The sequence below is a fragment of the Anoplopoma fimbria genome, chromosome 13 (assembly GCF_027596085.1).
Source record: "Anoplopoma fimbria isolate UVic2021 breed Golden Eagle Sablefish chromosome 13, Afim_UVic_2022, whole genome shotgun sequence".
Lineage (NCBI taxonomy): Eukaryota > Metazoa > Chordata > Actinopteri > Perciformes > Anoplopomatidae > Anoplopoma > Anoplopoma fimbria.
Window position 1 is genome coordinate 17,671,036 of NC_072461.1, and position 12,602 is coordinate 17,683,637.

The window sequence follows — 12,602 nt, forward strand, 5'->3', positions numbered from 1 at the left end:
AGGGAAAAGACAGCCATAAAATTCCTCCGATTCTCCATAACATTAGCCAGAGGGGGGCCAGCTTCCAGCCAGAGCCTAGCAGCAGGGGAGCGAGCTCGCTCCATAGAATCACACATCGCAAATCCCACACACAAAAAAATAAAATATCTTTTCAGCTTCAGCCATCAAAGCCCAACTCCCCCCCCCTTCACTTTATTAGTTACAGAATTATCTCACAGTCGCTGATTTCTCAGAGATGGAGCTGCACTGCTTTTCTTCATCGCACTGTTGTGGTTGCAGAGATGAGATAAAGTTGCTGTGTGTGAGAGAGAGTGTGTGTCTGTGTGTGTGTTATGCACTTGTGTGAGTAGGAATGAGCTATAGAAGGGGGCTGTATATGAAACAGGGGGTGGTAGACGGGGGAAGAAATCATAAAAGAGACAATAGCTGCTGAGGCTACATATGCGACTGAACAGGCCTGATTCCTCCTCTTTTCTTCTCATTTTTCAAAGAGATATCATCATGACCAAAACCATCAGGAAAGAGTGGGAGGCAAGAGGAAAGACAGGAGCGAGCGCAGAACAAAGGCGATGAATTACAACAAACCAGTAGACTGTGTCTTCTTATTAGACTGTGTGACAGTATTATCTTGTCAGCTTCATTACACCAAAGGCAGCGATAATAAGGGCAGATATTTGCTTTAAAATGTGCCAGACAGAGTTTCCTGAAAGCCGGATGATCAGTAAATGGAGAGCAGAACTGGCTCTGGGAACACATTGATAATACATTATTCGTCTTCACATTAAAGCTGTCATCTCTTTTTGTTCTACTTCTACACATCAGCAATAATAAAGGCCAAGTGGAGAGAGAAGGACAGAGCAGGCATGTCAGCTGTTGTCCTAGTCTTTGTGTGGGGTCACAATATATAAAACGCATGCTGCTGCTACATATGGGCTTTTTTTGACAAAGGAAAATAATTTCCATATCATTATGAATTTCCCAGCAAACTGATTTAAACCCGATACAAAATCCTGCCAGGTTAAAATAATAGAATCTGTCAGGAAATCAAACTAGCGTGGCAGCTAAAGGCATTGATTACAAACTGGGAATGCATTATCATATGTCTTTTTGAAAGAAAGTGATGAGCATGAGATGTATTTCTCTTTACTGAAGTTCGGACCAAACCCTGTCAAACGGTAACAGCTGGATAAGTGGAATCTGAGAAGCACATGTGCTGCATAGGAGGAGGGTATTGTGTTCATAAGTGTATTCATACCCTATATTTATGCTCCTCCTGCTCCACACACTGAGCGCTAACAGCTGAAATGCCACCACTAAGATATGCTGTGCTTAAACCATTTAGGCACGCTGGTGCCAGGTTTCTCATCTTGCCCGGACACATTTCTGAAATACTTCTAAAAGCACTTTGGTGACTCTTGTAAAAAATGTACTAAAAGCACTCCTGTTTACTTGTGATCAGTATTTCACCCTTTATGAAGAACACAGTCAGGCTCAAGGATAAATCTTAGCACCACAAACTTTTACAAGGTAATGTGAGTGAGGTCTGGAAGGTCTCACATACATAAAAGAGGCAGAAGGCCTCATAACCATCACTCAAACAGTCACAACATCAAGCTCCTCCATGAGTTAAACTGACGCAGTGTACAACCAAGATGGAGTTCTGATTCCCTGCAACAACAATGCAACATTAATTCACACATCAGTTTATTACGGCAGTCTATGTGTTGCTGCGTTGTATACGTTTTATTTCATGACACACTGTGACTTTGGTGCTGCTGTGTCTTATGTAGGCCGACTCTCTACAGGAAATGTTTCGCTTTAATGGGCCAATAAAAGCCCATCCATCCATTCATCTTCTAAACCATTTATCCTGTTCAGGGTCACAGGGTGCTGGAGCCGATCCCATGCAGGAGACAGGATCTGTAAGTGTAACACATCCGTACTCATCATTTTGCAGTGTGAGAGGAAAGTGAAGCACATGGGGTAAAAACATACTGTAAACATGCACAAGAAATATTTTATCTGTCACCACTGATTCGATGTGCAATCATAACAAATTATCTCAAAAGAAAAAGGTTTATTGGGGTAGCTGAAGTGAATCAACCTTATTCAGACAACATTGGCGGCTGGTTAGTGCCCTTTTCTCTGCATGTGAAACAATTTGGCCTCAGTGCTTTATAAATGTTGTGAGTAATATGTTTAATTAGAAATATATGTCTGTGATTTATAAGAATGTTTCATCACAATATGGTTAATCACACACAAAAACATTCTCTACAGCACAGTCCCACTAAGACTTTAACCTCAATTTGAATCTTATTAAAACATGTAAAGAACAAAACAGTGATTTACTGTTATGTGTCTGTTGACATTCACTGTGTAGTGAGAGTCTCTTATTAGCATCAGTGTTTATAATAGAGGGTTTATAGAAGGCAAATTAATAGGAGTCCATGATTTGTTCATTAGGTGCATTAAACTCTACAGGATTCAAAAGTAAATATGAAAATACTGGTGGTTTTGTGATATCACCCAGAGCTCATTCAAAGCCAGAAGACAGTGTAGATTGTTGTGAAATGTTAACTTAACACAACTTAAGAAATGGACTTCCTGGCAAAATGTTGAAGATACTAAAATTGCTTAAATCTGGTGAGAATACAGATGTCACTGTGGGAGAGGCAAAGCAGTATCTGAATTATTAATGCAAACTCTTTTAGGCTTCACAATAGAACAATGTCAACACTTGAGGCTGACACTTGTTAAAAGGAACTTAACCATATTATTTGTTTGCTGGACTACTTCCTTCATTGAAAAAAACAGGAAATGTCTGCAAAGTGTTTGTTCTGGTGCAATCAATATGTGAATGTTTCATACAGTGAACAGACTGACAAACACTCAACACAATACAGCTGTGTTTTAAACTATTCACATCTACTGTCTTCTTCTTGTTAGTATGTGTGTGAATGTGTTGGGGGAATTCACCTTGCCTACTAAATAATGAATAAAGCATATTCAAATTAACTGAATAAAGTTATAGGACATAGCTTACCCGGTCTCGTTTGTGTAAATATACCATTACATGAAATATATCAGAAATATATCATTTTTTAAAAGGGGAACCCCGCCCTAAAGGAAATAAATATAATCCACGCATGTAATCATTTTCATTTTATCATTCATTTTTGCTTGCATTATATTAAAGGCTCTGGTCTCTGATCATCACATTTCATGTACCTAAATGAAATCCCTATGTGTGAGTCCAGTGAGTCTACAGGAAATCAGCATTAACAATGGAAAGTAACGAGCTATATTTACTCAAGTACTGTACTTTACATGAATATTTCAATTTTACTCTACTTTGTACTTGAATTCATGTCAGTCATGTCACAGTGTGCAGAAAGGACAATATGAAATTAGTTTTCCTTTGGATTATCTTTTTATTTAAGGCATGTCCTTAGTTAAAGTTTATTTTTGACAATTCAGCCTAAGTGAAACCCTGAAACAGATCAGCTGCACTGATGCAAAACATACAAATTAAATCTTGTGTGACTGCAGATTGCAGCAGTAAAAAAAACAAAAAAAAACTGTGAATATGTTCTGTTTGTTGTTGTTCTACCTGTTTATTAGGGTGTAAAGGAGCTGCTTTCTGAAACGAATAGCACGAGAAAGCAATTAAATGGAAGGCAATCATTAAAAAAGTAAAAAAAAAAAAAAAAAAAAAAAAAAAAAAAAAAACAAAAAAAAACCATCAGTTGTAACCAAAGCTCTGATTTCTGTGCGCCTTCGGACCGGTGCGCCTGGGAGCCACATTGCGCAATGTTTGGGGGATTCTCATCAAAATGTGTCTCCGTCCTGTTCTAGCTGAAGTTTGCGCTTGAGCACAAACAAACAGAGAGAAAGGAAGTTTGCTCCCAGCCTTTGAAACTGCTGTAATGAACAAGCTGTTCCGCACGATTTGAAAATAATCCGCGTGTCAGTGTCATCTTTCTTATGCTAAGTAGGTGTCTTTGAAGGCGGATCTTTTGGCAGGTTAGACCGGGACGGAGGCTCCGACCAGCTCAGACGCGCGCTGCCACCAAACGCGTCCACTGCCTGCTGACGGGAGGAGCACCAGCCTGCGTTTCTACGACACAGTTATTATTAACAACGAGGATCTGTACCTGACTTATAGTGCTGACTGATGCGTTGTTTCTGGTGCGTTGTGAGCAGCTTTCCACGCGGCATAAAGGACTAGAGGGACATTTATTTTTTGTTGTTTTCCCAAGTTGTTGCAGGAGGACTGAAATCGCACTCCCGTACAGATACATACTCCGGGGGGAAAGTGGTACGATACGTGAGGATGGATGGATGAGTGAGTGAGTGTTTTTGGGGAACGATCGGAACACATCCCCGTCCACTTTTACTCACAGTAGTCTGATATATACGCCGTTCAAGAGACCGAACAAGTAGTTCCAACACTTCAGCTGCAAACTGAGCGCTTGAAAGCATGGACCTGAACGCACGCGACTTCCAGAGAGGGAACATTTTCGGACCCCTGCGGGATATATGTTTTTATTAAAACTCTACAAACCTAACATGAGGAAACGATGGTCTTGCAGCAAATAGTTCAGTAAGTTTTTTTTGTTTGTTTTTTTTCTCCCCACATTGATCAGACACACAAAGCCAGGTTTCATCACTGATTTTTCAATGACATGAACTTGTGTGTTGTGTTAAAGTGGTGAACATTTGGGCTTTTTTTTTTTTTTTTCTTTAAATAAAAAAAGGGAGAATGCGTTCGACTATTAAACTGAGCCTCCTCTATGTGCTACTGGTCCTTTGGGGCGGTGGGGGTTCAGCCATTAGCTCAATAGACCCGGACTGGTCGGAAGAGGGGAGATGTCAGCACATCAACATCCCCCAGTGCAAAGACATTGGCTACAACATGACTCGCATGCCAAATCTTATGGGCCACGATGACCAAAAAGAGGCAGCAATAAAGCTGCAGGAGTTTGCCACGCTGATACAGTTTGGATGCCACAGTCATCTCAAATTTTTCCTATGTTCCCTGTATGCTCCCATGTGCACGGAGCAGGTGTCAAACCCCATCCCAGCATGCAGAGTCATGTGTGAGCAGGTCAAGCTGAAATGCTCACCCATCTTGGAACAATTTAACTTCCCCTGGCCCGACTCTTTGGACTGCTCCCGGCTGCCGACCAAAAACGACCCGAACAACCTTTGCATGGAGGCTCCCAACAACGGCTCAGATGAGCCCCCCAAAGTCTCCCACACCCAGCCCCCAGATTTCAGGCCACAGCGGCCTCTGAGCGGCCAGGACCTGCACCTTAAGGACAGCGGCAGCAAGCAGACGTGCAGCAACCCTGGCAAGTTCCACTTTGTAGAGAAGAGTGAGTCCTGTGCCCCCAAATGCTACCCCAAAGTGGACGTTTACTGGAGTCAGGGAGACAAGCAGTTCTCTCTGGTGTGGATAGCCATCTGGTCCATCCTCTGCTTTGTCTCCAGCGCCTTCACCGTGCTCACTTTCCTCATAGACCCGCAGCGCTTCAAATACCCGGAGAGGCCGATCATCTTCCTCTCTATGTCCTACTGTGTTTACTCTGTGGGCTACCTCATCAGACTTTTTGTGGGAGCTGACAGAATAGCCTGTGACAGAGACAATGGGGTTCAGTATATTATCCAGGAGGGTCTGGAGAGCACCGGCTGCACTATTGTCTTTCTCATCCTGTATTATTTTGGCATGGCCAGCTCCCTCTGGTGGGTTATCCTGACCCTCACATGGTTTCTGGCAGCGGGGAAGAAGTGGGGTCATGAGGCCATCGAGGCCAATAGCAGCTACTTCCACCTGGCAGCGTGGGCCATTCCGGCCGTGAAGACCATCATGATCCTGGTGATGAGGAAGGTAGCGGGAGATGAGCTGACGGGCATCTGCTACGTGGGCAGCATGGACGTCAAAGCTCTCACGGGCTTTGTGCTTATTCCTCTCTCCTGCTACCTTATCATCGGCACTTCCTTCCTGCTGTCCGGCTTCGTGGCCCTCTTCCACATCCGTAAGATCATGAAAACGGAGGGAGAGAACACGGACAAGCTTGAGAAGTTGATGGTTCGCATCGGGGTCTTCTCCGTGCTCTACACTGTCCCGGCCACCTGCGTCATCGCCTGCTATTTCTACGAGAGGCTCAACATGGACTACTGGCGCATTGTGGCAGCGGAGCAGAAGTGTGTGGACAGCAGTGGGCCGGAGTCAGACGAGTGCGCCATGAAGACTTCCATCCCCGCTGTCGAGATCTTCATGGTGAAGATCTTCATGCTGCTGGTGGTGGGCATCACTAGCGGCATGTGGATCTGGACCTCAAAGACACTGCAGTCATGGCAGAACGTGTTCAGCAGGAAGCTAAAGAAGAGGACGAGGAGGAAGGCTGCCAGTGTGTTCACCAGCAGCAGGCCTTACATCAAACCTCACCCATCCCTCAAAGGGCACAGTACTAAGTATGAGCCAACACGGCCGCCTCCAACATGTGTATGAGCTGGCTCTCTTTGTATAAACCCCAAAAACACTTGTAAAGCCCTTACCTAAATGAGACTTTGTAATCAGAGTGCCATCAAAAGAATCAAGGTTTATGTTTTATTTATGCTAACTGCGTTGGAGATAATGCAACATGTTTTTGTTTTTTTTATGTGTGTGTCTTGAGCCATCTCATGCAACAAAAGCTGCCTTTGTTTAAGATAAAAAAAAAAATCTGCTACTCCTGGATTCACTTATCCTACTGAGGAACTTTGTGGAGAAAAAAAAATCTCATTGTCTCACACAAAAAGAGTGGAAAACACCATTTGGATGTGCATTGGGGTAACTTGAATAATGTGCAATAGATGTTTTTCTTACAGGCAAATGAAAAGACACTTGTACTGTAAGTGACAGATTACAGACAATGAAAGGACCCCATAGACAATGGAGGCAAACGGTCAGAGAGATGAGTGTTGTGTTTGGAGGCTTTTTTAATGGAAATCAGGGCAGTGCCATACATGTTTGAACTGGAGTGAGAGCAGCTGTTGAAAAGAGCTCAAGACCTTCCAAACTGCCCATAATTTATGAGGGAAATTCATGCCGTAAATTAATCAAGCACTCGTTATTGAAAAGTTATTTGTACACGCAGTTGAGTTTTCCTTTTTCTTTTTTCTTTGCTGTTTTATAGCACAAGGGAACTATTGTATATATTTCTAAAAAAAACTTTTATAGAAAAATTAATAAAACGTTCTAGTTTTAAATGTTTGTCAAGCCGAAATGGTGTGTTGCAACTGTGTTGTTATTCTCTCTGCTGGAGTGAGTCTTTATTCTCATACCACCGCATTAAGCTTGTGTTGTTTTTTTATTTTATTGTTGCAGCACTTGTCTTCTCGATATACGATGTTCAGTTGGTCATTTAAAAAAAATCTAATCATTCACCTGAATATGTGAATGTGATGATATGTGTGGGCTGGGTTTTTACGATACCCTCGGCATACAGAATAGCTTTAAATTTAATTGACTGAAACAGCAAAGTTTACATGAACAAAATAGACATTTTTACTATATTAATAACTGATTGGTTTTATGACCAATTCAGATCAGCTCTTAAATGTTTTACATACACTGTATATCTCTTGCAATGGAAAAAAAACATGCCCATTTACATATATAAAAGTCAACACACACATGAAGCATTAATAGCAACAAATTCTTAATCTTGTTTTTTTTAAATATCCATAAGGAAACAATGGGACATAAATGATTGTCCACCGATGGCGGCATCAAAGACAACTTAAAGCAAAAAAGATATAAAGGGATTGTTCATGGCGTTTCATTTTCTGTCCATGTTCCGGCAACAAAGTCACTTATGCTTATAGTTTAAGATTTAGTGCGATCATTTTTAATATAAAATCTCATGTAAAATCATACTTGATTCGAAGATTTTGTATGGGGGCTTTTTAGATTTAAATACATTAAATTAATGTGTAAAGTGGTGGTGTCATCCAAAGGACAAATTAACATCTTCACAGTTTTTTTTTCTACCAAATTGTCCAATGTCACCACTGTGTTTAAGATTAGCGTTTTGATAACATGTTACTGATTTTTATATCCTTTTAATTCTTTATGCTGAATGCTTATATTACCCTTTGTATAGTTTTTCCCCTCAGCTGAAGTGGATATACAACTTTATTTTTAGTCCACTCTCTTCTTTTCTCTCAGTCTCGCTGTGTTGCATGTGTCGGTGTGTATCAATGAAGGGGTTATACCATAATCCAGCTCTCATTCAGGACAGGATAAGATCGTTTGAAGGATTGGACTTTGAAAAGAAGATCGCTGCGAACCCAAAATACAAAATATCTGTCATCTCCTCTCTTCTTATCAGTGAGGCATAGTGACATTTCTAAAGACACATCTGGCCCGGATTTGAAGTAGTTACATATTGACTGAAGCGGCTTTCTAAAGCATAAGCAAACTGAATAGATTGTGTGGTATTTTGAGATGTTTGGTGTTAAACGATCCTTACGCTGTCAACACTTTAAAGCTTTATGCTCTGAGAGCCACAAGTCTAGTCTAGACTCCAACCACGGCAATTGTTTTTGACTTGACAGTGCTGTCAGAGCAACGGGAGAACATGGATACTTGAAGTCGTTGGCGACATATATGTCAAGACAGATCCACATATACATGATGTTCTGCTTTTTAATATTTGTAAAAAGACATGGTTTTTGAGTACAAGACCTTTTCTATCTTTATTTGCCTCACTTTCAATTCTTTTTTTGAGAGTCTAAAACCTGTGGTAGAGAGTCCTCTACGGTTTAATAAAGTTTCAGAAGTGTAGTAATGCTTTATCCCGGAGGGCATTCAAGTTCCAGCGTCAACCCAACCCGTTTTAACAGTCAAAAGCACATGACTCACAACCTCTATGTGGCTGAATCAAAGTCAGCCAGTGTCTATTGATACTCTGAGTTGCGAAAAAGGTGTGAGTGCTTCTGAGAGCTTCAACAGAGGCCACCTGGATAACAGCCCCCGAGGTGTCTGGGAAGGCTGTAAATATAAATGACAGTTACCACCCCCCTCCAGGGCTTCTTCAGCCAAGCAGGCTTCACTTCTCTTCTTCTCCTCTCTTCAAAGGAAAAAAATTCTGCTCAGAGCAAGGGCAAAGTATTGCAGGCAAGAAAGTTTTATTTTTTTCATGAGGTGTGTATTGCTGGATTTAGGCCTTTAAAGGTATAGATCCTATAACAGTAGATCACAGGTTATCAAGCCAGGAGCGTCTCTCAGCAGAATGAAACATCTTTCGTCTGATGCTCCTGCTCGTTAAATGTTGTTCCTTGTGATGACAAGTTTTATTTGACAAAGCGGGGAATCCCACTACAACCGTGTGACTAAGGCTGATGAATCTCAGACCAACATTTATCCAAACTCTGCCAGGACGAACTCCATCATCCCACACTCATCCACTTCCTGCCTCTTATTCTTACTGCTGCGCCATGCAGGAGGTAGCAGTGTCGGCATTGGTTTAGGATTTTTGACAAAATGGAGCTTCTGCGTGTGATCTGCATTTTTGAAACGGTATCAAACCTTTGATAATTACTTGATTTAATTCAAACTGACTGCTTTTCCAGCGAGCCAGGATTAAGCTTTTCACACTGTGTAGTAGAGCTGGTGTAAAATGTCTTTGTGGAACCGGGCAGTGTTACAAGCATCAAGTGGAAATGACATCCTCTGCATGTCAAAGGCAGATTCCAGTTCAGTGGGAAAGCGGCGAAGAAACAACTTCAGCAGTCGAAACCATAATATTATGCTTCTGTATCAATAAACGACTACACCTTCTTCTCTATGCCATGTTATTGTACGCCAGGCGGTGTTGTTTCAGAACAAGTGTACCTTAACTTTGTCTGCTGCTTTTGCAAGCAGTCATAAAGTTCTCTGACACAGTGACATAAATCAAGTCGCTGGGATGATTGGCGGCTGAGGCAGCTCCTCTTTGATCTGGCTTTGTGGAGACGCCCCATGTCCTCATCCTCAGCTGCTCCAGCAGCACCTGTTTACTAGTTTAGACTTGTCTGTTTAGAGAGCAGTGCTTAGCCTCTCAATGTCATAGACTCATACATGACGCACATACACAACACATAACACACAAAGGAATTTGTCTGGTGCTCGGGGGTGGGTGGGCTGCCTCCAACATGTATGCTCCTAGTGCGCCAGACCCATACAGATTTTTGGCACGTGTTTCTCTTATTAGACAGCTGCTCCAAATGTAAGCCTGTCGACTTTTGGTGAGTTCTGCCTCTTATGGTTGTACCGGAGAAAAAAGATAGTTGATGCATCATCACAGATGAAACAGCTGTGTTTTCCTGCTGAAAAAGTAACTTGGAGTAAGAGGGTTATTGAAGGAGGAGCGAGAGCTGCAAGTTTCACAGACCAAAGTGTTATCAGAGAATGCAATGAAAACCTCACATCCCTCAAAATATTCTGGCACATAAACCCCTGAGTTCTGAGGATCATGGTTGAAGGAAGTGTGGGTGGGCTTCATGTTCTGAACTGATCTATAGCAACGAATCTAGGGCAATGTAAGAGTACAGTAAATGCCCTATCTGCAGTAACAAGCCATGCAACCAGCTCTCACACACACACACACACACACACACACACACACACACACACACACACACACACACACACACACACACACACACACACACACACACACACACACACACACACACACACACACACACACCCGTCAATCTGCTATGGAGGCAGTTGTTCCCAGCCTCTGCTGAAGGTGAGAGTAATTACATAAAAACCTGGCAACAATGAGTTCTCTCCCTGCAAGGCGGGGGCAGGGCACTTTTTTTCAAATGCATAATGAACTGCCTCGCAGGCCCTCTGCTGATCAAACAAGTGTTTGATAGTGGCTTTGGTTTGAAAGAGGACTGAATATGTTTATTTGCATGTGGAGAAGTGAGTGACTTTGAGGTGGAGATCAGGCAGATTAGTGTTAACTGACAGAGACCTGTGCAAACAGACACTCCCCCTGCATACAAGCAGGGCAGCGGCGCACTTCCTCAGAGGACGAGTTAGGCTGAATGCAACATCAGACAGACAAGAGCACGGCAACTCCTTCTACTTTCCAGACATTGTTCTTTGTATGCTAGCCTCCTCCCCGAAGCTTGACTCTCTCTTTTATCATAGCTTTTTGGCTTGTGAAGTATGATGCATATGAAAGCATGCACACTGACAGCTGGCAATCCAAATAAGAGATGAGAAAAACAATCATTGGTGGTCATTTTTCAAAAATAAATTCTCAGTACAGAATCCATTTCACAATTACAATCATATTTGTTTAACAAGAGGGACACCTCTATGGGAAATTACTGTAAAATGCAGTGCATGCATACTGTGAAACATATGGAAATGGAATAACAGGTGAAAGGGGATTTTCAGCAGATTTCAGAACATATCAGACCAGAATATCTCATCGAGATAGTTAAGGCAGCATCAGCGTCTCTCTCACTATAAACTCACTTTATGATGCTTTTTGTTCTATTCCCTGCAAAATGAAAATAAAATAACAATACAGGTCAAAAGCTCCAGTTTTAATGCTCAAAGCAATAGTTCAACTTTTGGATACATGCTACCTCGCTTTCTTGCCGAGGGTTAGATGAGAAGATTTATACGACTTTCCAGAAATGAGCGTGTACCGATCTAACTAACATTTAACTCTCAGCAACTACATTACATTGGGGGCGGCTGTGGCGTAGTGGAGAGCAAGGTAGTTCTCTAATCAGAGGGTTGGTGGTTCGATACCCGGCTTCGGCAGTCGATGTGTCCTTGGGCAAGACACTTAACCCCAAGTTGCTCCTGAAGGCTTGCCATCGGTGTGGACTGGATGTTGCATGAATGTTAGTTAGAGTCTGATGGTGGCACCTTGCATGGTAGCCTGTCATCAGTGTGTGAATGGGTGAATGATATGTAACATACTACTGATTGTAAGTCGCTTTGGATAAAAGCGTCTGCTAAATGACTGTAATGTAATGTAACTACATTAAGGTACCCAACCTAATAAGCTAAACAGTCAAATACTATTTACACGTTTATATTGATCCAATAATATGATTAAAATAGTATAAACAGACAGTTTTCCCCATAATGAATACTTTTACATGTGAGACTCTCCATTCATTTTGATTATGATATTTATTTCATTTTATTTAGGGAGATTTGGATTGCAGGGATTCTACTTGTAACATATTCCTGTATGATTTAGCTCTGATATAGACCAGGAATAATTGGCACATATTGCCCAACTTACTGTTGCCCAGAATACTCTAAAAACATTATTACATATTTAAAAAATGCATAAAACCTGTAAGTATTTAACAAATGCACTGCACACCTCTGCATTTACTGTACAACTGTTTATTTTTTGTCACACACAAAGATTTTGTTTACTCATATTGTGACGAAGGCTAAGACTAGATGTCTCCTAAACTTTCACATTTCAACCTTGAAGAACCTTCATTCAAACTAAACGGCTACAGATAAATAGACGTGTTATAATTACAAATAAAACATATTGGCAATGTCAAATTTCCAC

General features: G+C 41.6%; 1 protein-coding gene across 1 annotated transcript; it reads left to right on the forward strand.

Moving 5' to 3' along the window:
- The first annotated feature begins 4,762 nt into the window (after positions 1-4,762).
- fzd10 (frizzled class receptor 10) lies at positions 4,763-6,676 on the forward strand. The gene has a single exon (XM_054611249.1). It carries the CDS (start codon positions 4,766-4,768, stop codon positions 6,515-6,517), a length of 1,752 nt encoding a protein of 583 aa, XP_054467224.1. The 5' UTR covers positions 4,763-4,765; the 3' UTR covers positions 6,518-6,676.
- Positions 6,677-12,602: the final 5,926 nt, after the last annotated feature.

Excerpts from the sequence above, each read along its gene's own strand:
- fzd10 (XM_054611249.1), top strand. The coding sequence starts at position 4,766 with ATGCGTTCGACTATTAAACTGAGCCTCCTCTATGTGCTACTGGTCCTT.